The sequence below is a fragment of the Agelaius phoeniceus genome, chromosome 5 (assembly GCF_051311805.1).
Source record: "Agelaius phoeniceus isolate bAgePho1 chromosome 5, bAgePho1.hap1, whole genome shotgun sequence".
NCBI classification, from domain to species: domain Eukaryota; kingdom Metazoa; phylum Chordata; class Aves; order Passeriformes; family Icteridae; genus Agelaius; species Agelaius phoeniceus.
In genome coordinates, this window is record NC_135269.1 from 18,102,040 (window position 1) to 18,126,285 (window position 24,246).

The 24,246-nt window shown below is 41.3% G+C and overlaps 1 protein-coding gene across 1 annotated transcript in view; it reads right to left on the reverse strand.

Annotated features, from left to right (window-relative positions):
• ANO2 (anoctamin 2) overlaps positions 1-24,246 on the reverse strand; it is a 120,399-nt gene that overhangs the window by 29,129 nt on the left and 67,024 nt on the right. Inside the window, exons 13-14 of the mRNA XM_077177994.1 lie at positions 8,511-8,573; positions 2,408-2,609 (exon numbers count right to left, since the gene is read on the reverse strand). Coding sequence (XP_077034109.1) covers positions 2,408-2,609; positions 8,511-8,573 — 265 coding nt within the window. The remainder of the gene's footprint in view (positions 1-2,407; positions 2,610-8,510; positions 8,574-24,246) is intronic.

Sequence of the window (24,246 nt, forward strand, 5' to 3'; positions counted from 1 at the left end):
CATCCTATACCATAGCTGTAGAGGCATGTGTAGAATTTGTCCTCCAGCTCGTTGGGTGTGCTGCATGAGAAATGCATTCAGCCAGAATAGGTGTATTTGTAACAGAGAAAACTCCCTCATCCCAAAAAAAATTAAACACTCAGTGGTGGGTTGTTATGCCAAAATTAGGCAGCTGGAACTTTGCAGGTGAAGGATGAGTTGAGCTAAGGGTGGAATGGGCCTTAGCTCTCTGAAGGAGCTGTTGCCTTTGCAAGGGACAAACACAAGTAGTTTTGATTTTGTCCCTGTTTCACTGGTTCTTCCTTGGCCCCAAGGAAGCGTTGAGGTTGGTGAGGCCCTGGCACAGGTTGCCCAGATCAGCTGTGGCTGCTCCATCCCTGGAACTGTCCAAGGGCAGGTTGGATGGGGCTGGGAGCAACCTGGGCTAGTGGAAGGTGTCCCTGCCCATGGCAGGGGCTTGGAACGAGGTGAGCTTCAAGGTCCCTTCCAACCCAACCCAACCCAACCCAACCCAACCCATTGTGTGGTCCTGAGTTACAAGTGAACTGTAAATCTTGTCTGGCACCACCTGATTACTGAAGAGAATATGTTCTTCCTGGGAATAGCAGGATACCATCTGCACTTTGGTTGGTCTGATCTGTGATAAAGGAGCATCAGTGCCCCACTCCGCTGGGCCCACAGGAGTCCTGCTCCACTCTGTATGAGCTCTGTGTATTAATAACGACAAAAGTCCTACTCTTTTCCTCCTGACTGAGGAGGTATTGAGGCATATGCATGACTGTGATCCTATGATTAACCCAATTGCTATCAGTGCTATTCTTGTGCTTACAGATGTAGTTTTTTACCTGAACAGAGATTCGAGTGTACTTGGGCCAGGAATAGAAACTTATGCTGTCAAGAACTACTCCTTCAGCCCAACAAGTATGTTCTTCAGCTTGTGGATTAAGTGCAGTGTGAAATGAGAATTGAGAGTGTTTTTCTCTTCTCAGTAATGAGAGTTCACAAGTTAAGCAACATTTATCAGCATGCATGAATTGTAATTTTTTTAAACATTTTGTTTACATTTGGCATCTGAGCCTATCACTGGAGAAAGCTGCCTGAGTGAACTTTCTAACTCATGTAATTTGTAGCACTAGAGATTATTCTGACTGGATCCTTCTTAAACAAAATATCTGATGATTGGTTAGGAATGCTGCCCTAATAATGACAGGATTAGAATTTAATGCAAAGTGACAGGGGGGAAATAATCAGCAACTACGAAATTGTTGTTTCTTTCAAAGTTCAGCATGGTGCACATTTCAAAGAGAGAGATTTTTCTCCTGCACTTCCCAAAGAGAGGCCATGGCGGTGCCTAGCACTTCCCAGCTCCTGCCTAGAAGCTGCTGGAGAAATCTCATCTTTATCTTTTCCTACTCTTTCCATAGAGCTGTGTCATTCCTTAACATTTGTGCCCTTTCTTACCTGGGCAGGTGCAGTGAACAGAATTGATCAGGTCACACACAGTTAGCAGTCTGTCATGTGAAAGCTGAAAATCTGGGTACAATTTTGGCCTGAACAGTGAGCCTGAGCTCATTTATGCTACTAGAACAGAGTCCATTTGTGTAACCCTGTTACAATCTGCCCAAAGCCTGGTGCAAAACAGAAATAAACAAATGAACCCACTAAAGTGACAATTTGGAAAATTAATTGCTCTGTCTTAATTTCTTTCAAATACTTTAGGAATTTATTCTAAACAGGATCATACTTCCACAATTCAGGCTTGGACCTCTAACAGCTGCAAAACTGTAGTTTATAATGTTCTTCCAAAAATAGGACTGAAAGAGATGTTTTCATTTGTGGATTTAAAAGTGTTTTAAGAAATTGAGAAGAAACAGAAGTCTGAAGAGTAACCTCATGTAAAGGTGCTTGGTCAAATTTATATAATAAAATAAAGCCCAGCCTAAACCCCTATTAGTAAACATCTTAAACCTAATGTATATAACAAATCAATGCTTTAGGCCTAAAGCTCTATAGGAGTCAAAGGAATGACTTCTCTTCAAAAGAAATAAATAGCCAGGCTTGCAACAATATTTTGATGTTTAAAATAAACTTTTAAAGTCAAACCACTAACTGGAGTAAAAATCATTAATAAAAAGTCCAGCCCAGACATGCCCCCAAAATCATTTGAGCAGTAAGGAAATAGTTAAAATTTTCATCAGGGAAACAACATCAATGTAACTTTGTCAGAGCCATCAACATTTTTTAAACAACCCTCTGACTTTCTGCAGCTCTTAGCTTGAAGAGGTACCTTCACAGGCCTGAGTGTTTTCACAGGCCCCACCCAGGAGGAAATACTCCTCTTGGACCCTCCTTGCACCCCCTCATGTCAATACATGGATTAATGAGGAATGTGGCGAGGCAGTTTTACCAATTTCTGTCAGCCATTTGGCCACAGCTCCATAAATTTCATCAAGGATGAGGACTACCACAAGGTTAATGATGACAGCAGTGGCAGTCACAGTCACTCGAACATTGGACCTGGTTGTCTCGTTTGTGCTGAAGGACAAGGCTGCTGCTGTCGTGATTCGGTACACGATGACACCAAACACTGCTGAAAACGCCAGCATGATCTGCAAACAATTAACACATGGATTAGCTCAGCCTGGAAACAGAAGCTTTAGCTGGGAGGTTGGGTGTGTTCCATGAATTGGCATCACAGGGCTGTTTCTTAGTGCGAGACAACATGAAGGTGATCGAAATAAAAGACTCTCCAGCAAACAGGGGTATAAATAAGAAATAAGGAAATTGATGCAGCACTCCAAACTGGCACAACAATTCAACTGACACAAGATGATCAGGGGGCTGGATGCTTCACAGCATGTCTCATGTGAAGACAGTTTGAGAGAGTTGGATGAGAGTTGAGAGAGTTGTCTAGCCTAGAAAAGAGAAGGCTTCAGGGAGATCTTATACCACCTTTCAGCATCTAAAGGAGGCTTATAAAAAGGAGGGAAAGTGACTTTTTACATGGGCAGGTAGTGGTAGGAAAAGAGAGGATGGTTTTAAACCAAAAGAGGACATTTTTTGTTAGATATTAGGAAGAAATTCTTTCTGTGAGGGTGGAGAGGCCCTGGCACAGGTTGCCCAGAGAAGCTGTGGCTGTCCCATCCCTGGACGAGACCAAGGCCAGGGTGGATGGGGCCCTGAGTGTCCCAATCCAGTGAGTGGCATCCCTGCCCCTGGTAGGGAGTTAGAATTAAATAACCTTTAAGGTCCCTTTCAACCCAAACCAATCTGTGATTCTTTTATACTGATTCCATGGATTCCTGCAGATGGGCATGTCCATTCTGATTAAAGCTACACACATCATTCATGCAGTGAAATTTGGGTTCAAAAGCAGGAATTAAGTAAGATCTTTTATCTGACAATAGATTCAGATAGCTTGGACTGAAAGGCCTGTATTTATGTGCAGTCAGATAAATGGGATTTACTGGCTCAAACAGCTTCACCTGTGCCCAGCAGAAGTGCAAACTTACAAATTAAAGTTATTATTCCCCTGTTTTTATTCCTTTTAGGCTGGTCTAAGCAGGGTTATTAGGGCTTCACTTTACATTTGTGTCCCAGAAATCACTTGGTATCCCTGGCATTCTTCATAGGCCAGCTTTGACCCATGAGATGAGGAAAGTTGGCCCGGCTACTTAAGATCAAGTTCCCACAAGAAGAATTTGAATTTCACAGGGTTGTGGTATTCAGTTAAAAAAAATAATCTAAACCAATCCACAATGAAAAAGAAATCATTAAACCAATAATAAAAAATAGCAAATTTTCATCATCACAGCACAAAAGGGAGAGAAGGTACATTTTTCCCTTTCATTTTTGCCTTTAGCAAGAATTCCAGTGTACATTCATTATTTTAGGTAAAACATCTTGAGATCATCAGATGAAAGAGACTACCTCAATGTGAAAGATTAGACTACTGCAATTATTAAAATGGGCCTGGGGGCCTAGATTCAAAACACAGGTTTAAGGAAATGTAACAGTTCATTTTAATGATCCAGCAATAGTTTATTGAATTCCTGTATGCAGGGGAAGGTTGTTGCATGAAAAGGAACTATTGCAAAAGAACCACAATAAGAATCAGAGTTAAATTATTAAAGGTTGAAGGTGAAAACTGGGCACACTTTTATGAAGAACTAGTAAATATACTAAGAATTAATTATTTGGAGAAACTCCTGGAGTTTTCAGATGAAATTGTCAAATATGTTTTGTCAGCAAATAGTAATAGTTAGACCTAGTAAAACATCTAATTTTACTTTTTAAAGAACTGTTTCATTAATTTTAAATGAAATGTAGGTTGAATGATAAAAGCCTGAACCTGAAACAGTTTAAATGAAAACTTTTCAAATCACATAAAATATTATTTCCTTTGGTTTTGTAGTTTTCATTGTGTCAAGGAAACATTTCTAGTTTCTATATCTATTTTTCTTTTGACTTACCTACCAAATGAACAGACAATAAAAAATCACATTCATGCTGAACTACGTTGCTGTGACAGAAGGGGTGTAGGAACACAAGAACCATAACTTTTTCCTTGCTTCCCCATTACAATCACTAGAGTAGAAAGTAAAATCCCCAACAAAGGAAGAAAACAAACCAGCACCACCTGGTATTAATTTACTTCACCTTCCACCTCTACAGACACCTTAAGCTCCTTTCATTTTCTTAATCTGAGCAACAGATTCCTCCTTCTTAATCATCTTCCTGATACTGTCTTCCTGGTTTTTTCCCCGGGATTTCTTTTCAATTTTTTTCACTACGGTGGTGGACAAGGAAAATCAGAAATTGGATGCCTCATTCTGGAGCTGATGGGATCCCTGAGCCTCGATACACACCTCTCTCCATCATGAATTCCCACTTAGGAATTATATCTTAACAGTACAGGAAGAAGAGTCAAGGACAATCCACACTAAACAGAAAAAGAGGAAATTTCAGATCATGAAAGTTCAATGAACTTGAACCTGACAGAAGGATTTTAGGGATCCCTTACCCCAAGGAACGTTACTGGAGGATGAGAGTAGCAACCTTTTCAAATCCATGCAATGCCATAATGCCATAGCAAGATGTACAAAATTACTAAAAAAAAAAGAAAAAAAGTCTTATTTGTTTAAAGAACAAAAATATTTGCAAATGCACCAGGGCTTCAGAAACTCTCAGTTGCTCAGCTGTTTAATTTAAACATCTGTTTAGACACAGATGGAAAAATACTCCTTTAGGAGTCTTCATTATCTGTGCATCCAGCAAGAAGAGAAAATTGAGGAGGGCCTGTAGGACTGCACAGTTACTGTAAGCACAGTTCTCACTCCCCAGACAGTCACTGAGAGGGAATGGTTCCTGTATCTTCATTTCTCTCATTCCTGAAAATACCTCTTCTGCCCAGATTCCTGATCAGGCAGGCCACCATTTGTTCAGGTGCCCACTTTGAGGTTTTTGAGGTTTGTTGTCATTGCCAACATTCCCTCTGGCCATCCTTCCCCCCCCCCCCATTATGGCAGTTTCTTCCCTGAATAGCTGAACTAGTCCATCCAGGACTAAACTGCTTAGAAACAGATGTGAAAATTGGCTGCAGAAAAGGTCACCTACTGAGCCTGGTATGAATGAAGACAAACAGGAAAGCAAACTAGATATGAGAAGGAAGCTATAAAACCCTGTGGGCTAGGCTGCTACCTCCATCCAAGTAGGATAACAATTTAATGTCCAGATAGTTCTCTGGCCCCCCAGTAGAGCTATTCTAGAGTCAAATATTACACCATGTGAGTGAGAATAGGGTGGAAGAGGCTGAGCTCTTCTGCCATGACACAAATTGATTTTCTTCCTTCCTCTGACTGAGCCAAACAAAGAAAAGCCCCAGTGATTCATTGTTCCATGTCACCCTGCTCTCTCCCAGCACTACCAGCATCTTTACACCAATTCAGAAATCTCTGCCACAACATGTGCCTTCTAAATATGGGGTTGATAAGTTGTATTGTGTTATTGTTAATCATACTCAAGAAAAGCTTTTAGATGCCCAGATGAGCTCAAATCTCCTGCTACCATTGATCTCACTCTGCAAAAATAAGACTTGTGAACTTCTGTCCTACAATCCCTGCAAAAATGCATAGCTTAAATCAGACTTGGATCTTCTGCCCCCTCTGCAGTCCAGTGAGGCTTTGTGTACAACAAAAGGACTTGATCAGATTTTAAAGCATCCACACATGTGTGAATTAATCCTTGGAATTGTTTGGTGATGTAAGAGTGGACGAGAGAAGCAAACAGAATGGTTTTTTTCAACCTGCATTTTGAACAAAAAAAACCAGCATGCCTAGCTTAATACAGACAGAGGAAAAGCCAGAAAAAAAAGAAAAGACCATGACACAATTCTCGAAAGAGGATTCACAAAAGTGAAGTACACAACAGAAGTATGGAAATTAAGAGGGGAAAAAAAAAAGGAAAGATTTTACACTAAGAAAACCATTACCAGCTTCAAGAATGACCAGGAAAAGTATGGGATGTAAAGCTCAGGGAAAGAGGAACAGAACAAAACAGCATCACTCTATAGCAATGTAGAAATTGTCATGGAAAACACCTATAGATTTGGAACACCCTTTCCCTTTTGGCCTGGGAAAGCTAGCATTAAAAATTCAACAATCGCTTTTGCAGCACTACAAATTGCTTGTGTGCAGGTCTGTGTCTGAATCTTGTACCCCTGCATACCCAGATAAATTCAAGATTTTATTATTTATTTTGTATGTAGGCCTTATAGTTAAAGTAATTAATCTGGGTGAATAATAATAATAGAGCTTAACAAGCCAAATAAGGTTTCTCAGTACAATTCTATTTCACAGACTGACAACAAAACTTCAGTCTGATCTTTCCAATTCCTCTTTAACTAATCTAGCAGGAAAAAGGGAAACATCAAATACAGTAAAGAGCAACTTGCAATATCCAAGTAGAATAGCAGAGCATGCTCTCCCTCATCAAGAGTGGGTTTGAATTTCATGCATGGTTTGCAAGCTGTCTCCTGTAGGTACTTATATATAAATAATACTCAAAATATTGCAAAAATAAGATCATTGTGTCCACTTTGTAGATGGTGAAAGTCAGTCTAGTTCTACTAGTCACAAACAGAAGTTGAAGAATTGGAGCTCTGCATTTTACATCTCACAAACTGTAGGTAATAACCCTTTATAAATCTCTCTGAGATGTTACAGTAAGTAGGAAGGGTAATACCTAGGTTATGAGTCAGGAAAGCACTTTAGGCTCATGCTTAGGGGAGAATTAAACATGTGGTGAAAGTGAAGAGCACATGTAAGCACCTTGTCTGCAAAAGAATGACTTGTAAAAGCTCAATCAGGGCTGTGTGCTTAGTCAGACTCAGTGTGGCCTGCTCTAAGTGAAGTCATGACTCATGACACTTAGAGATTCTGTCTAAAAAGTAAATATTGGGTATGGCCACAGCATGGTAAACTCACTCAAAATGCTGTGAGTACATCCATAGAGGACACCTCTAAAATGTAGAGAAAATATTCTGAATATGCTATGCATACTTTTTCATAAATATATAAATATATCTATAAGGGTGTACATATTAACTTCAATGTGAGCATTTGATTGTCAGAAAAAGAAATGAAATCTTCTCAGGACATCTGGTGCAGTATATGCAAAATTGAGTAAATTAGAAATACACTTAGCCATCTTAAAATAATTTAGGCCGCAAGTGAGTTTCCCTAGTTACATGCTGCAATGGTGTAAACAGGCCTATTTCATTGCCATTTTAGAGTGGCTGTAGGTATGAACAGAAGGTTTCAGTCAGTAATTACTGTAACCAGAGGGATAATGGGATCCTTTACCATGTAATTTAAAGTTTGTTACCCAGGCCTTCCTGTTGCTGTTTACAAAGTCCAGTAGCTTCATGATGGGTTTGTTTTGCTGGAAACTTGACTTTTGACTAGGACAATGGTGTTCCCACTTTAGGGGCTCTCCTGCACACCTGATTCTTGCTCCCAAGGAAGGATTGTGTACCATGATTTTACTGTATACCATGATCTACTGTACAGTGTCCATTCCTGAACGTGTCTTGGATAAATATTTATTAGCAACTGATTTATTTCACCTGGATGTCGCCTGTTCAGAGGCTCAACCTTTCTGAACGCCACTGTGACCAACATATGCAATACTGTGCTCACAACTGAACATCAATGTTATCCCTTCATTGGATAACAGAGATGGACCAGAAACCCTGGGGGAGAGGCAGAATTTGTGTAATGAACTGCTGGCATTAGCAGCAAATCAGACTTTCCACAAGCAGCCTTTGGAAAAAGAGATTAAAGCTGGAGGCAGGCATTGAGCTCCATGAACCTTCCTAGTATTTCTCCCAAACTGACCTTACCTTCAGATTTTTAACATATTTGAGAACAGCAATTCAAGGGTTTCCTTCTAGATGCTCATGGCAAAGTTTCTCACACCTAATAAACAAGCAGAAATGAAAAGTATGTTACCATGAATAGAATCAGTCCAAAGTTCACTGCATATCCAGGCATGCGGTCACTCCATGTCAGTTTCTCCTTTTCATTCTGTAGGCAAAACACATAAAATAAGAGATGTAACAGAACTGTACAATAGGAAATATTATGATTAACAGGATTTGTTGTTGAGAGCCATTGTCAATTCCCCGGCTGTGATTTTGAAGTTTATTATGCGATTTAGAACACTGATGTTTTAAAGTAGATTTTGATTCAAGAAAAAGGAGGGGAAGAGTAAATAAGACATGTAGAAACTGTCGGCAAAATTAAGAAAATATCCTATACAACTATGATTTAAGTATTTGAAAACAGGTATTCAAGTCCTACTAAAGTTCATATCAGGAGAAATCCCTGAGATTGACTTTAATTCACATTTAGGCAAAGCAAGATTCAAGCATTTATTTTGAATTGCTTCTTGTAAAACTACAGAAGAACAGTGCTTGAGACAGAAATCATGATAAGAATGCTGATTACCATTGAATCCAGATTTTTTTCCTAGTGGTCACAAGCACCAAATGTGACCCCTCAGATAATGATTGGCAAGGCATCCCAGTCCTTCCCCTGGTACTTGTTTTATAGCAGAGGAAAACTACAAAAGTAAGGCCCCTCTGATCCCCACTGCCAACCTTGTTTTTTTCATGCATAAACAGCATCTCCTTCTTCCCTGCATAATTTAAAGCAACTGTGATTAGTGAAATCCAGTACACTTTTCTCCTCCCCACACAAACTCAACTCCAGCCCCAGCTGCATGTACATCTAAAGAAGACATTTGAAGATGGATTTATGTGAGAAATACGATTCTCTCCTCTCAAAATAGATTTCTTAAAATAATAATAAGGTTGCTGCTTTGTTTAAGTTAAACTAAAACTATATAATCAAATTAACTAAGGACACAAAGACAGCTGCTGTTGGTATTTCTGTGACGCACCACTGCTGCCCCATGGACCAGTACTACCCTTACACTGGAGTTAGCTCAGAGTGATTCTGAATTTAAATGAGTTAAATCAGATTAGAATTCAGGTCCAAGGTTTCCTATAAACCATTTCTAAGGCACAATTGCCCATGGATAAACATAAAAATCTGGGAGTGTTGTGCCTTTGTAAGAAGCTTTCCCAAAGTAGAATTAGGAATGCAGCATATAAGTGCAGAAATGCAGCTGCGGATTTTCTAACCGGGATGTGGAATTAGACACAGGACATAACCCTGCCTTATACATCCATTGCCATGGTGGTGGTGCCTCAGACACTGGGAGAGATCATTACTCAGCAGCCCCTCTTGTGACCTCGTCTCCTTTGGGACAGTCCTGGGAGCACTGGGGCACAGCAGACCCAACCAGAAGCACCAATAATTTGGCCCAGTATACACAGCACAAAAATACTCTTTACAGTTCATACACAGAGTCCAGCACGTAGCTGGAAGGCTACTTGAAAAAGCATTCCTGTGAATGCACACATGCATTTCATTGCATTTTGGCCGTTACCACTCAGCAATTCTACAGGACATAAAGAATTTCTAAGTGATTATATTCCCAGAAGGCCTGAAGGACACCACATTTTACAGTTTCACTAGGGGCTTTACGGGGCTGTGCTTTGTACTTGTGCTGAACACAGGGCTGATAATAGAGATGGGTTTGTTATTGTGGAGCAGAGCTTACACTGAGCCAAGCCTTTCCTGCTTTTCTGCTGCCACACTGCTGAAAGAATTTAGGAGGAGACACAGCCAGGACAGGTGACCCCAACTGACCAAAGGGACATTCCAAACCTTATGACATCATGATCAGTGTATAAAGTGGGGAGAAGAAGGAGGAAGGGAGGGATATTTGGAGTAATGGTGTCTGTCTTCCTGAGAAACAGGAATGTGATGAAGCATGTGATGAAGCCCTGCTCTCCTGGGGATGGCTGAACATCTGCCAGCCATGGCAAGCAGGGAATTAATTCCTTGTTTTGCTTTGCTTTGCTATAAAGCTACCTTTATCCCAACCAGGGATTTTCTGCCTTTTACCCTTCCCATTCTCCCCCCAATCCTGCTGTTGGGGAGTGAGTGGTTGCTGGCTGGGGTTACACCAGGATGGTCAGCAGGCCATCTTCTCAGCTCACTCTTTCATGTATGTGCTTCCTTGAACCTTATTTTTCCATGAGTTTGCCATGGACTGTAGCACTCAGCCAAAGGGAGATCTGAACAACGTGAGGAGTTGCTAAGCCAACATGAGAATAAAGGCAATGTTGGATGAAGAAACTGAGCTACTTAGCATACACTGCCAAAAACAAATCTGGAAATTTAACTCAATATCCCATATCTCCCAGTTCATCCTAGTCTATCCCAGTCCATCCCAGAAGTTTCAGCTCCTCGTATTCCCTCCCAGAGCTCCTAGTCCATCTCAGTTTTTCCCAGTTCATCCTCATCCATCCAGGCAGTGGAAAGCTACCTTCTATTCTTGTGACCAGAGACAGGGTCTCTGGACCCTGGAAGTGGGATGAAGCTGAGTCAGGGAAGGTTTAGGGTGGATAGCAGGAAACCACCCCCAGAGGTTGGTTGGGCACTGAACAGGGAATTCCCATTTCCCCAGGGAACTGTCATAGCCCCAAGGCTGCCAGAGCTCCAGGAGCATTTGGACAATGCTGCCAGGCACAGGGTGGGATTGTTGGGGGATCCTGTGCAGGGCCAGGAACTGGGCTGGATGATCCTCTATTTGGAGCAGCCCAAAAGCGTAAGTATTTATCAACACAACAAGACAAAATGGATCATCTGCAAAACAATCTCAGTGACAGATATGTTACGCTGAGGAACATTCTCCATGATGAACTGTGTTGCAGGGGAATATTTATATGCAGCCAGAAAACCTCACAATATAAATTGTTTGGTTTTGTGCCAGAGGCAAACTAAAAGATTTACTTTAAAAATCTTACTTTTGTTTTCCTTCAATATAATGACGGATTTAAAATTCTAGTGGAGGAAAAAGCAGGTTTTGGTCTGTGTGCAGTTATGTGTTCCTGTTTTAATGTTTAATTGTGTGTGGAATGTATTCCTTGAAGAGCTACAGCTCTTTTCCTATTAAAAATAAAAAGTGAAATTAAAAAAAATTCAAAAAAGAAAGAAAGATAAAATTAAATCTCTTCTTTATTTTTCTGGACAGTTTATTTCCATATGAGTTACCTAACATGGCAAAGATCCAGCTCTGCATCTTCAGGTGGAAGGGCTTCTGGGCTGTGGAAACCTGGAAGTACCCTGCACTTGGGACAGCACCAGACAGCTTTTGGAAACAGTTCTCTGCTTCTCTGGGAATTAAACCACAGCCACTTTGCTCAGATCACAAGTATTCCAGTTATTAATTGATATTTTCCCTCAAGATGACACCTCCTCCAAACAGGTGTTTCTAACCATCAGCAATGCCAACTCAACCTGCACTTGGGGAGTACAACCAGAGATTTTCTTTCTTCTCCGTCCTGCTTTGTAGCTCCAGTGCTGAAATTCCCTGTCTTCATTGTGGTTGCACCTGGGTAATCCCAGTGATTTCACTGGACTTGCACAGAGCTGTAATAACTGACTGGAATTTAGTAAAAGATGCTCAGGGAAGAACAAAATCTAGGACTCCTCTCTAAGGTCTTACACTGCTAGCAACAAAAATAAGCTACAAAATTATATTTCCAATAGCAAAATCCAGAAATTCATCTCTAAGTATGCCCAGGAAGCTTCAAATAAGTAATTGCCATTTTTATAAGCACACATTTCTTAGTAGATTTCTGATTTCATTTTGGCTTCAGTACAAAAGCTTTAATTTGTGTAAAAACTGCACTGTCCAAATGAACACCTAGAAATATGGATTGGGGTATCAAATGCAGCTCTTTTGTATTTGTGTGACACCTAAAGCACTGTCTGTGCCCTGCAGGCTCAAGACAAGGCATAAAACAAGCTGCTTCTGAAATAAGGGGTCCCTATAGTGTTACTTTGGCCTTGAAATAAGTTTAAGACAAGGAGAAATGGATCCTTCAGAGCCATTTGCAAACTATGAGACAGAAAAGGCCTGCAGAATGTGCAGTTGTGAAAAATAATCAGTTCCAGGGTGATGACACAAAAAGAGGCACAATCAAGGACTGCATTCCTGGGATCATGCACTAGCCACAATGTTCATTGCAATTAAGAAAATTCGGCCGAGTTCATGGGATTCTTTCAGTCTGTATTAGGGACTCAAACTTTTTGAGGGATTGTATAAGCCTTCAGACTTCTGTGAGGAAAGAAAAAACTGCTGCCATGCTGAGCATCTGCAATGCCTGTGTTTATCCCTGTCTGAATCTAGAAGTTCTATTTTCACACTCCCACTGAAGCAAAAGAAAGCACTTTTGATTTAAAACCCATTAAAAGAGAACTTAATTTCTATTCTTCTCACTCAAGCAGCAATGGCATTTTAACAGTAAATATGGTTGTGTTTTGTGAGCAATATTCTGTCTCAGGACTGCACATGGAAAACAAACTGCCAAGGTTCATTTGGAGACACATGAAGAACTGCAAAACCTTTAATTAAAATTTTTTGCTGTCCTTGAAACATGCTGAGTAGCACAGACACACCATATCTGTCAGTGGAGCTTTCAGTGGACACACTCTAAATCTAAATTGTGGAAGCAATGCAGAACAGGGAGCTTTGAGAAGTGTGTGCAAGGCTCAGTACTGGGATCATGGAAATTAATAGATTTTGAGGCTAAGCAATGTTATTTTTAACCACCCAGTCTTAGTCTCCTTTGTAACCACATAACCTCCTTGAGAAGATTTTTGCTATAAGGATAATAAATGTGATTTAACTATTTAAAAAAAAAAACCCCTCTAACCACAGCTTGAGCATTTCTGTGATGAACATTCAGTTACAAGCCTTATTAGGTCATTCAAATTGCTAATTACCTTAGCTGTTGAAAATGCATGGCTTATTTCCAAGCTGAATTTGCCTATCTGCATCCTTCACAGCCTTGTCACTTAGCTGCAAAATTGTCAGTTAAGAGCATCTACTGAGAGACTTCAGAGGTGGAGCTGTGGGTTCTTCTGAACTATGATCAGGCCACCTCGTGGCTTTTAAGCTGGCTGAGACCACTCCCTCAGAATGGGAACCATGAACCAAGCCCACAGCTGTATTTCTTGTCCTGTAATGGGGTTGGAAGTAAATCTCCCACAGGCTACAGCCTTGACATGGGAAACTGACTTGACCCTCCACATAACAGGGCTCATGGAAGTGTGGGTGAGTAGCCAAGTCTCTGTGCCTCAGGAGACTCAGCCCTCCCACAGGACCAGAAATATGTCATGTGGTGCGTGAGGGCTGTGCTTCCAGACATGGAGCCTGGCAGGAAAAAGGATACCAGCCTCATCTCTGTCAGTGGAGATGCTAGCAGCATGGAGGGAAGAATCCATGAATCCAAGAGCTTTTTAGTCCTTATGCGTCTTGATGCTACATTCTGAAATTCCTAGTGAAAAATAAAAAGTCCCAGAGGGGCTGTGGCTGCTCCATCCCTGGAAGTGTCCAAGGCCAAGTTGGAAGGTGTGGAAGGTGTCCCTGCCCATGGCAGGGGCTTGGAACTGTGTGGTCTTTAAGGTGCCTTCCAATCCAAGCTATTCCATGATTCTATGACATTTGCACAGCATTTGACACACACACATATATATACACATATTAAATGTATGTAAATGTATGTCTCATGCATGCAATGAGTACCTTGATAAAAACTAACGATTTGCAGTAGATTTGTGTTAATATTTCAAGCTGTTTCCTTCACACAGTAATAATAACAAAGGCTGGAGGTCTGCTCTCACTGTAATTTAAATCTGTAAAGCCAGACGTGGTTAAATTAATATGCTGTAATTTACTCAGGAAAAAAAAATGGTTCCTTTGCTGCAGTTAAACTTCTTTTGACACTGGCACTCAATGCACTGTGGCATATTACAATCTTTATTGTGTAAGTGGCATTAAGGTGCTTAGATTTTATATCACTGTTTAATATCAAGTGCTTGATATTTACATACGGTTCAAGTGAAAACTGGCAGCACTTAGTCTTTTACAATGACAGTTTAACATATGGCTTTACAAGTATGAATTATTTATGTCAACTTGAAGCCATTCAGAATATTACCAGGAAAACACTGTAATTTGCACAAACAATAGGGTTACATCTGTAGTCATAAATATTCATTGTTTGTCAATGCTCTTTGTAGGTGGTTAATAAATCATAATGAGGCTGATCCTGAGAAGGCAAAGGGCCAGCTGTACAAATACATCTGGTGGGATTTCCAAAGCTCCTGACTGTGGTACCTGGGCCTGCCATAGGTAGAGAAGGTGGTACTGGAATGTCACAAATTCAGCTTAGGGCATAAAGGGATAACCTGTCACCTGCTCAGCTTATATTTTTTAATGTTTCTCCTGAAAAGTCTCAAAGAATGTGATGAAATACCACATGTGGCTTTAAAATACTCTTAAATAAATAAAGTCAAGCATAAGGAAGTGTCATGGTTTAACACTGGCACAATGCCAGTGCCCCCATGAAGATACCTTCTCCCTGGTTTCTGCTGTGAGATGTGACCAGGAATAAGCAAAGCAGGCATTGAGTTAAGGTAGCTGCATAGTAAAAATCTGGGGATGAAGGTTTTCCTGTTTTGTAGAAGTGTTGAAGTGTTTTGTAATTTTGTTAATAATTTTAGAAAGTGTGTTCTCAGAGGCGAAGGGTGGAATGTGGTGGTTTGACAGGAAATGTGTTTTTTGGGATGCTGTGTTTTTGGCCAATGGATATTCAGACTTTAATATTGGCATTTAACCTGGCCACTGGGACATGGACACGCCTCTGAGAACACGGGGTTAAAAGCAGAGCTCTCCCCTGGGAGGGTCCTTTTGGGTTTCCGGCGGGAAAGAGTTCGGGTCTCTCCCCCGGCCCAGCTGCTGGCTGGGCAGGGGGAGGGGAAAGCCATGTGGCCGGGAGAGGTAGGCCTGAGCCCGGGGGTGGAAGGGTGGAAGAGAGAAAGAGAGAGAGACACCGGGAGCCATCGGGCAGCCCCCCCTGAGAGACACAGAGAGAGAGAGAAAGAGAGAGAGCCGCTGCCTGGGACTGTAACCTTGAAGCTTGATAAACATGGGCCTGTGCCGGCAGCATGGCTGGGACGGAGAAGAGGGGGGGGGGGGTTCAGCCGGCCGCTTGTAGGAGCTTTTAACCCCTTTTTGGAGAATGAGAACTTTACAGAACATTGACCTTTCCTAGAAGATAGAGTGGAAGATGAGGAAGGAAATGGGCCAGTGTGAGAGAGGTCTGGGCAAGCGAGAGATAGTAGAAGAATGGAGAAGAATCCTAGTGGGAAGAGATGATGGAGTAGCTTTTGCTGGACTCTTTTTGTATAGCCATGGACAGAACCAAGAGGGTTCAGTGTTGATGCCCCTCGGCCCCAGGGGATGAAAAAATATGGGGGGGACAGGTGTCCCAAAGGAGAGATTGTGGGGACAGGTGTCCCAAAAGAGAGATGGACAGACCCATGTTCCTTGTGATACAGAGACTGCATTCTAGGGGGAGGCAATGGCCTTAGAGCCAAGAGGGTTCAGTGTTGATGCCCCTCGGCCCCAGGGGGTGAAAAAATATGGGGGGGACAGGTGTCCCAAAGGAGAGATTGTGGGGACAGGTGTCCCGAAAGAGAGATGGACAGACCCATGTTTATCAAGCTTCAAGGTTACAGTCTCAGGCAGCGTCTCTCTCTCTCTCTCTATCTCTCTCTCTCTCTCTCTGTGTGTCTCTCGGGGGGGGGGGGGGGGGGGGCTGCCCGATGGCTCCCGGTGTCTCTCTCTCTTTCTCTCTTCCACCCTTCCACCCCCGGGCTCAGGCCTACCTCTCCCGGCCACATGGCTTTCCCCTCCCCCTGCCCAGCCAGCAGCTGGGCCGGGGGAGAGACCCGAACTCTTTCCCGCCGGAAACCCAAAAGGACCCTCCCAGGGGAGAGCTCTGCTTTTAACCCCGTGTTCTCAGAGGCGTGTCCATGTCCCAGTGGCCAGGTTAAATGCCAATATTAAAGTCTGAATATCCATTGGCCAAAAACACAGCATCCCAAAAAACACATTTTCTGTCAAACCACCACAGGAAGACAGATTTTGAGCCAAACATGTGCCTACTTTACTTTGCATGATTAAATCAATTTACTATGCTTTGATATTGACTGGATATGGAACTATCAGGGGAAACAAAGTGAGTTTCAAAGACTGATTTTAGAAAAAAAAATGGATTTCACTGTCTTGGAGTTCACTGGATCCCCAATCTCCCCTTTGTACCCTGAAATCCAGAGCACCACTATTGTAATAGTCAATCTGGTTTCACACTTTGTCATGTAAACTGTGAACATCTAATGGAGAAGTTAACAGAATAATAAACACAACCCATTTTAAAACAATTTATCAAGCATAACTTAAAAAAAAATACCTTTTAGTAGTTCCCATAATTCAGCACCATTTAAATTACTGGAAGGGATTTAATTTAAGAGTTTCCCCCTTAAATTTTTAAGCATAGGACTAACAGCTCTATATGAGTCCATGGGTTACACAATCAGTTCCCAACTACTTGCAGTATCTCACCTTAAAATATAAAAATGTGCAAAATTATGTTATCTTTTGTAACTTCAAGTCTATTTGTCACAGATAGATAACAATTTATCTGAACTTTATCTTTAAAATCACTTGTTTAATCTCATTATACATTTCATATTAGCAATTTGGGCCCAGTGGAAGTAATGCAGTTGGCAATTTTGCAATTTGCAAAGCACAAATTACAGTTCTTGGAATTAAATTCAACTGAGCTTATGATTTCAGTTCTAGAAGAGATGCATTTAGTGCTAGACTCTGAGGAAAGATGTCCTTCCCATGTTCCCTTGAAGTTTTTCTGGCCTAATTCTGTGTTGGTGTCCTAGCTGGAAGAATCTGGACTGAACATCTTTTTGCTGTGAAATCATCACAGAACTCCTAGTGAAGCAAAATCTCACTGTAAGGCTCTGGCATTGCACACTTAGAACAAGATTCTCCATTGTCTAACACCATGTGAAGCCACTTATCCCCACATAAAGCGTGAGACAAAGACATGCAACACATTATCAGCTTCCTTGGGTCACAATTTCAAATTTAGCTTACACAAATTGTGAATGATCACACCAGCACAAGAGGAGAGCACAGTGGTGTAAATTTTAGCAACCTTTTAAAGCTGGTAATGAAAAGTTTGAGGAGTAGAGAATGAATTAAAAGGGGGATGTGGCTATGCAAAATTCTTTCCCTGGCTCCAGACCATTTATTACCAGCTGTAAAGTATTAATTAAGTTTGTGTTCTAACATTTGAATTTGCTATAAAATTTGAAACACAGTTGCAGAACACAATCTACAGAGGCAAACTTTTGCCAATAACAGAGAGATGACATGCATCCAGAAAAGAGTTCTGGATAAATAGCAAATGGAAGACTAGAAGGATGGGAAAAGATACAAGAGCAAGGTACAACAGCTCTTTCTGTTTTGCTCCAAAAAGGACACATTTTGGAGTTAGAAGAGTCCTGACCCTGCTTTCTCTGTCATTGTCATTGGCACTGCCCCTGGCTCTGATCCCATATCAAGGGAAAATATTTTGTTTGGCTAATCATGGTGAAAGTCTATTGCAAGTAGAAGTCCATAATGAGTGTCCCTGTACCTTCGCACACACCCAGCCTCCCTCCAAAACTCAACAAGAGCGGGGGAGTATAGTGATTAAGAGGTGTCAATAAAACAAGGAAAGGGAAAGACAAGGAGGCAAACTCTATTAATGGAGTTGGAAGAGTAATGAAGTACATACATTTTGGTATTATGAGCATTGTCTTTAGACATATATATATATATATATGTATACACATTCCTGATGGTATCAAATTGGCAGTGACTTCCTCATGAATCACAGAACCAATCAAGTTGAAAAAGAACCCTGAGATCAGCGAGTCCAAGCTTGGACCAAACACCATCTTGTCAACCAAACCAGAGCAATGAGTGCCATATCCAGTCTTTCCTTAAACACCTTCAGGGATGGGGATTCCGCTGCCTCTTTGGGCAACCCCTTTCAATGTTTAATCACCCTCTATGTGAAGAAATTCTTCCAACCTGATGTCCAACCTGAACTTCCCCTGGTCCATAGCAATCTAATTGCTAGTCCTTTCCAATTTCCAAACAGAGAAATGATAACTACTCATACACTGGGCGGAGTTGGGTAATATTTATTCCAATTGTATACATGTGCTAAAACTATGTAGGAAACACACAAAACTCTCCAGGGGGCTACTTCCTACCAGCATCCCAGATAATTTCCCCCTTTTTCCATATTTCTGAAGAAACAGATGTGTTGGCAGTTGGCAGTAAAATGCAGATCTATTGAAAGATGCTTTGAAAAGCCTCATTTGAATTTATTATAAAGCAAGTTAGCAAAATTGGAAATAGTAGGCTTCACATTTAATTTTCTTAAAAATATTTCTCTGTGTCTTTCCTACAATTAACAAAAAAAAAGGATGGAGTAGATCTATCAACAAAACAACATCTGTAATCCCAAACCAAATAAGTGTTGAAAGTAGTGGAAACATGTACATGAAACTGTGAGGTGGTATCTAGTCAGGGACCACAGTTTATCCTACATTTAACATGGCAACAACTCTCCAGGCCATGTCAATCGGGTTTGCAGAGAATACTAAATTAGGAAAGGTTGTGAATAGTGGAGGGAGCAAAGATTAAATACCAGGCTGTTGAGAAAGCAGAAATACAAGTGTGAAATAGAATGAGATTCAAGGAGGGCAAATTAAGACTGATCCAACAAGGAGCACAATTTGAAACAGCAATAATGCTCAGCAAAGTAAAAAATGATATAAAATATTCTTGGAGAGCAGGGAGTTACTGTGTGAAAATCAGGTCTGGAGAGTATAGAAAAGGTTGTAATTTATACTTGGATCATCCTCAGAGGTAGTGAGGAGATAAATGTCTTAAAACATTCACACTGCATGGGGGTAAATTCTACCCATATGATATGAAATGAATTGGAGTGGTATGCACAAAATCAGCCTTCTAACACATTCAAAATTCCAAAAACTCTCCATTCACCACTAGCAAGGGCTGAGCTTATGTTTCTCCCAGTTGTTTATACATGGGAGAGAGCTATGTAAGTAGACTATGGGCACATATATTCCACTGGATGAGCACAGACCTGAGCTGAGCCTACCTGGGCTATTTCAGAATTAGAGAAAAGATCACCAAGATGATCGGGTATGAGGAGGATGCACTGAGAGGATCTCTGGACAGAGCCATGAGTCAAATAGGGTGATTTGTGATGCTCTACCTCCCCCCAGAAACTTGCTCCAAGTTCTCATAACAAGCTAATGAATTTCTGAACTTCTTGTGTTGTCACAGAAAACAGTGATATGGAAACTTGCATTTAAATCCCCCATTGTAATCGAATTTCAGCTAAAGTTAACAAAGAAAGGGGTTTTTCTCAAAAACAGGTTACAGTGTGAAGTCCTCAGTGCAGTATTTACTCAAAGTTCCCAAAGATATGCAGATGGATCCTCTCATTTGCTACAGTTCTTTGCATTCAACTGTTAGAATACTTTTAAGGTTGACTCTATCCAAGGGAAAATTGTAGGGGTTTGTTGGGTGTCCTCTCTTGGCACAAACCTGATCTAAAAGTTTCTGTTACATAGAACGGTCTGGATTGGAAGAGACCTTTAAGCTCATCCACACCCTGCCATGGGCAGGGACACCTTCCACTAGCCCAGGTTGCTCAGAGCCCTGTCCAACCTGGCCTGGAACATTTCCATGAATGGGGCAGCTCCACCTTCTCTGGCAAACCTGTGCCAGGGCCTCACCACCCTCACAGGAAAGAATTTCTTCCTAATATCCAATCTAAACCTGCTCTCTGTCAGTGTGAAGCCATTCCCCCTTGTCTCGTCTCTCCAAAGCCCCCATAGTTTACTTGTGTAATAAAGTCACTCCCTGAACTTCCCATCAGCCATGACTAAGTGGAAGGAAAGGTAATGCCAGGACAGAGAGAGCTTTTGTAGGGACCTCCCACTCATGTTTATTCTACGTGAATGACCTCTTTCAAAAAGGAAGAGACATGTTTGCTTTTCACCCTTAATAGAACACGGTCACTGGTACAGCTGTAGAGACGAGGGATGGAGGAAGCAAGATCTTTGGAATCTAGAAATGTTGAGGAATTCTCCATTACTTGCACTTTGAAATCAAGGCCATCTGCTTTTCTATAATTTTTTAGTTTAGTTTGATAGTTCTTATGGATTTCCTGAAGGTTTCATTTAGCGACATTCTGTAACTTGGGTAATAGAGGAAAGCAGGTTATATCAAAATTAAAGACAAAAAGTATTTTGAAGGAAATTTATGCAAAGAAAATAGATAAACAGTCTTCATATATGTTGTTAATATAGATAAAAAGTAAGTAGGGGATTAAAATACCAACAGGAAATTTAGATTGGACATGAATAAAACCCTTGAAACAGTAAATCCTTCGATCCTTCAAACAGATGAAGGTACTGCCTGGGAACAGTTCCATAACAAGGCCATGGTATCTTCACTGCTGAAGATTTCTAAGAACAGCTTAAAGAAATGCCAAGCAAATATGACTCTGGGTATAGCTGGTCCTGCTTTGGAGCACAGTGCAGGAACTCAATATACCCTTCTAAGCTTAATTCCTGGGGGTTTTTTGTTTTGGGTTTTTTGGGTTTTCTGTTGGTTTTGTTGTTGTTGTTGTTGTTGTTTTCTGTAATACCTACCTGTTGTTTTCTGTAATACTTACCTGTTTTCTGTAATACCTTTGTGGACTGAAAACCATTGAAATTACTGTGAGCTCTTTCTATTTCTTTCTCCTGTTCAGAAAACTACAGAATGCTGATAAATCTAATGTATTTTCCTCAAATCACTAGTAAAAGAAATTTAAAAGTTAATTAGTTCAAGTCAACAATTGCTGGTAGGATGTGAGTAGAGGTGTGGTCACTTATAAATTATTCTCTCTTCACATATCCACTCATTTAACTCTTGTAAGCAAATACAACCATCTTACACCACTTCAGAGGCCACTGAAAGCATGTGCCTTATTACACGAAAGAGGATATTAAATATATGATGACCACCTCACAGAAATCCATTCCCCACAATATAACCAGGAAACTTGGATGTGACAGACAAATGGCTTCTCAGCAGCCAACACCTTGGCACAAAGTCAAGGAGTTAAAGAGCCAACAGCTCACAGAGGTATTTTTCCCTTGTCCAGAGCAAGCCAATCCAACAGAGCTGCCTTGCGCTGCCTTCAGAATATTCTGTCCTCCCATGACAAAAGCAGCACAGCCAACAGAGACCTATATCTTTGACCTGCAGCTGGGAAGTGTGACATCCTGAGTCAACAGACCTGTTGTCCTTGACACAAAAAGAAAAAACATGAAGGGATGACTCTCAGACCATACAGACAAGCAAATTTGCCTTCCAATAAGCCCAAATCCTAAATCAGTGAACAAAAGCATCATGTCACTTGGTATTGGGGCCAAAATCAGTGCTAACCCTACAAAGTCTTGCAGCCTAGACACTACTCTAATGAAAGGATTGCTCAGATCTCTCAGAGTTCCATGGTCTAAACACAATCTTGAATACCCAGAGGTTCAGGCTTACTGATGTTGGCCGAACAGCTCATCCAAATCAGCAGCTTACAAAACGTTGTTACCTGGCAATGGGTGAGGGAATAAAGGAAGTATCTGATGTCTCAGACATCAGCTCCTGCATCACCCATTGCCTAAAATGCATAAATTCTCATGTCTGTAGAAGTGCCCAACAACCTATTGGCTTTTAACAGAGCTATGATTATCTATTCATGGGAATAATAAGATAGAATCATTCCATCAGAAACAAAGCAATTTCATTTATATCCAAATAAGACTGAACATATTAGCAACAGATTAAGCATCTGGAATCTTTAAAATATTTAGACTAAATGTGCAATGTTATTAAGAAAAGATGTGTGTTTTTTCTATTGTCTAATACTCATTTCCCCACAGATGAGCTTCTTCAGACAGCAGGAGGAACAGCCAAAAAAAAAAAAACAGTTTGCTTATTTGCTCAAGAAATAATCTATTTACTCAGTATTTTAAAGAAGGTGAAAACTAACACTGTGACTGTCCTGCCAGGCATGGTGTATGGTTGGTCAACCATACCCTGAGATCTGGTTTACAAAGGTCTGGAAGTGATACAACACTGGCAGGTTCAAATGAGACTTGCCATCTCAGTGCACTCAAACAGTTCAAACTCCCAAGTCCAAATCTCCAACACTGCACTTTGGGGCCTTCAAAGGCCCAGCAAGGATTTGCAGCTCCCATTTTCTTTACTACTCTCCATACTATATATATAAATACCACCCACATCCACCTGTTTCTCTTTTCCTGAACTACCCCATTGCCAGTACCCCCAGGGATGCCAGGTGGCTTTTCTTCATGAAAACAAACTGTTTGGAGATGCTATTTCATATGGATTGCCAGCCTTTGAAACCAGAATGTCCTCTGGGGACAAGGTGTGGGTGGGATGTTTCCCCAGCCACCACAAAAGAAGCTCTATCACAATTTCTAGCCCCATGGATTTATTCTGCCATAGAAATAACCCAGACATCATAAGGCCCCTTTGTCACAGAACTTCTGGAGTGCACATTTTTCCATTCTTGCCTTATTCTTCTGCAAGACACATATTTTCTTTGTGCTGCCTCCCACCAGAAAGCTCCTCTGGAGTGAGGAACAGGCATCTTTCCATTGGTGCCTCACAGAAAATCTATGGATTATTTTGTCAACATCATTCCTTTCTTAGCATTTCTCTTCTAGAGTCCCACACAGAGCTGTTCAAGGGTGTCCAGAGCAGGGACACCAAGAGAATCAGAGGGATGGAGCAGTTCTGCTGGGAGGAAAGGCTGAGGGAATTAGGATTGTTCAGCCTGGAGAAGAGAAGGCTTTGGGATGACCTCACTGGGGCCTTCCAGTGCCTGAAGGGAACCCACAGGAAAGATGGAGAGAAACTCTTGACAAGGGCCTGGAGTGACAGGACAAGGGGGAATGGCTTCACACTGACAGAGAGCAGGTTTAGATTGGATATTGGGAAGAAATTGTTCCCTGTGAGGGTGGTAAGGCCATGGCACAGGTTTCCCACAGCAGCTGTGGCTGCCCCATCCCTGCAAGGGTTCCAGGCCAGGTTGGATGGGGCTCTGAGCAACCTGGGCTAGAACAAGGTGTCCCTGCAAGGGGCTAGAACAAGGTGATTTTTAAGGTCCCTTCCCAAACAGGCCATTCTGTGATTCTATGATTTCTTCATACATATTATGTGGTTTCACCTTAAAGAATCTCCAGCACAGAACTAATTCATATCAAATCCCATTTGCTTTGAAGACATTGGCCACTGTTTCTCTTAGCAAAGGTCTCTCTCTTTGCTCCTTCTTTTGCCCAGTCTTCTAATTCTACCCATAGAACCAACACTGGTTCCACTACAATACACAGGCATTCTGCTCCTATTTTCCTCTCACTGCTTCTCTTCATGTGTTTATATTTTTCACCTGCTCCCTGTTCAAATTTTCATCTCAGACTGGAGTCTCTCACTGATAGAGATCATAAGGATCAGTAAAATGAAGAAAATGGACCAAAGAGTCCTCCTCATGCTAAAAAAAGAGTCAATAGGTCTGTTATGAAA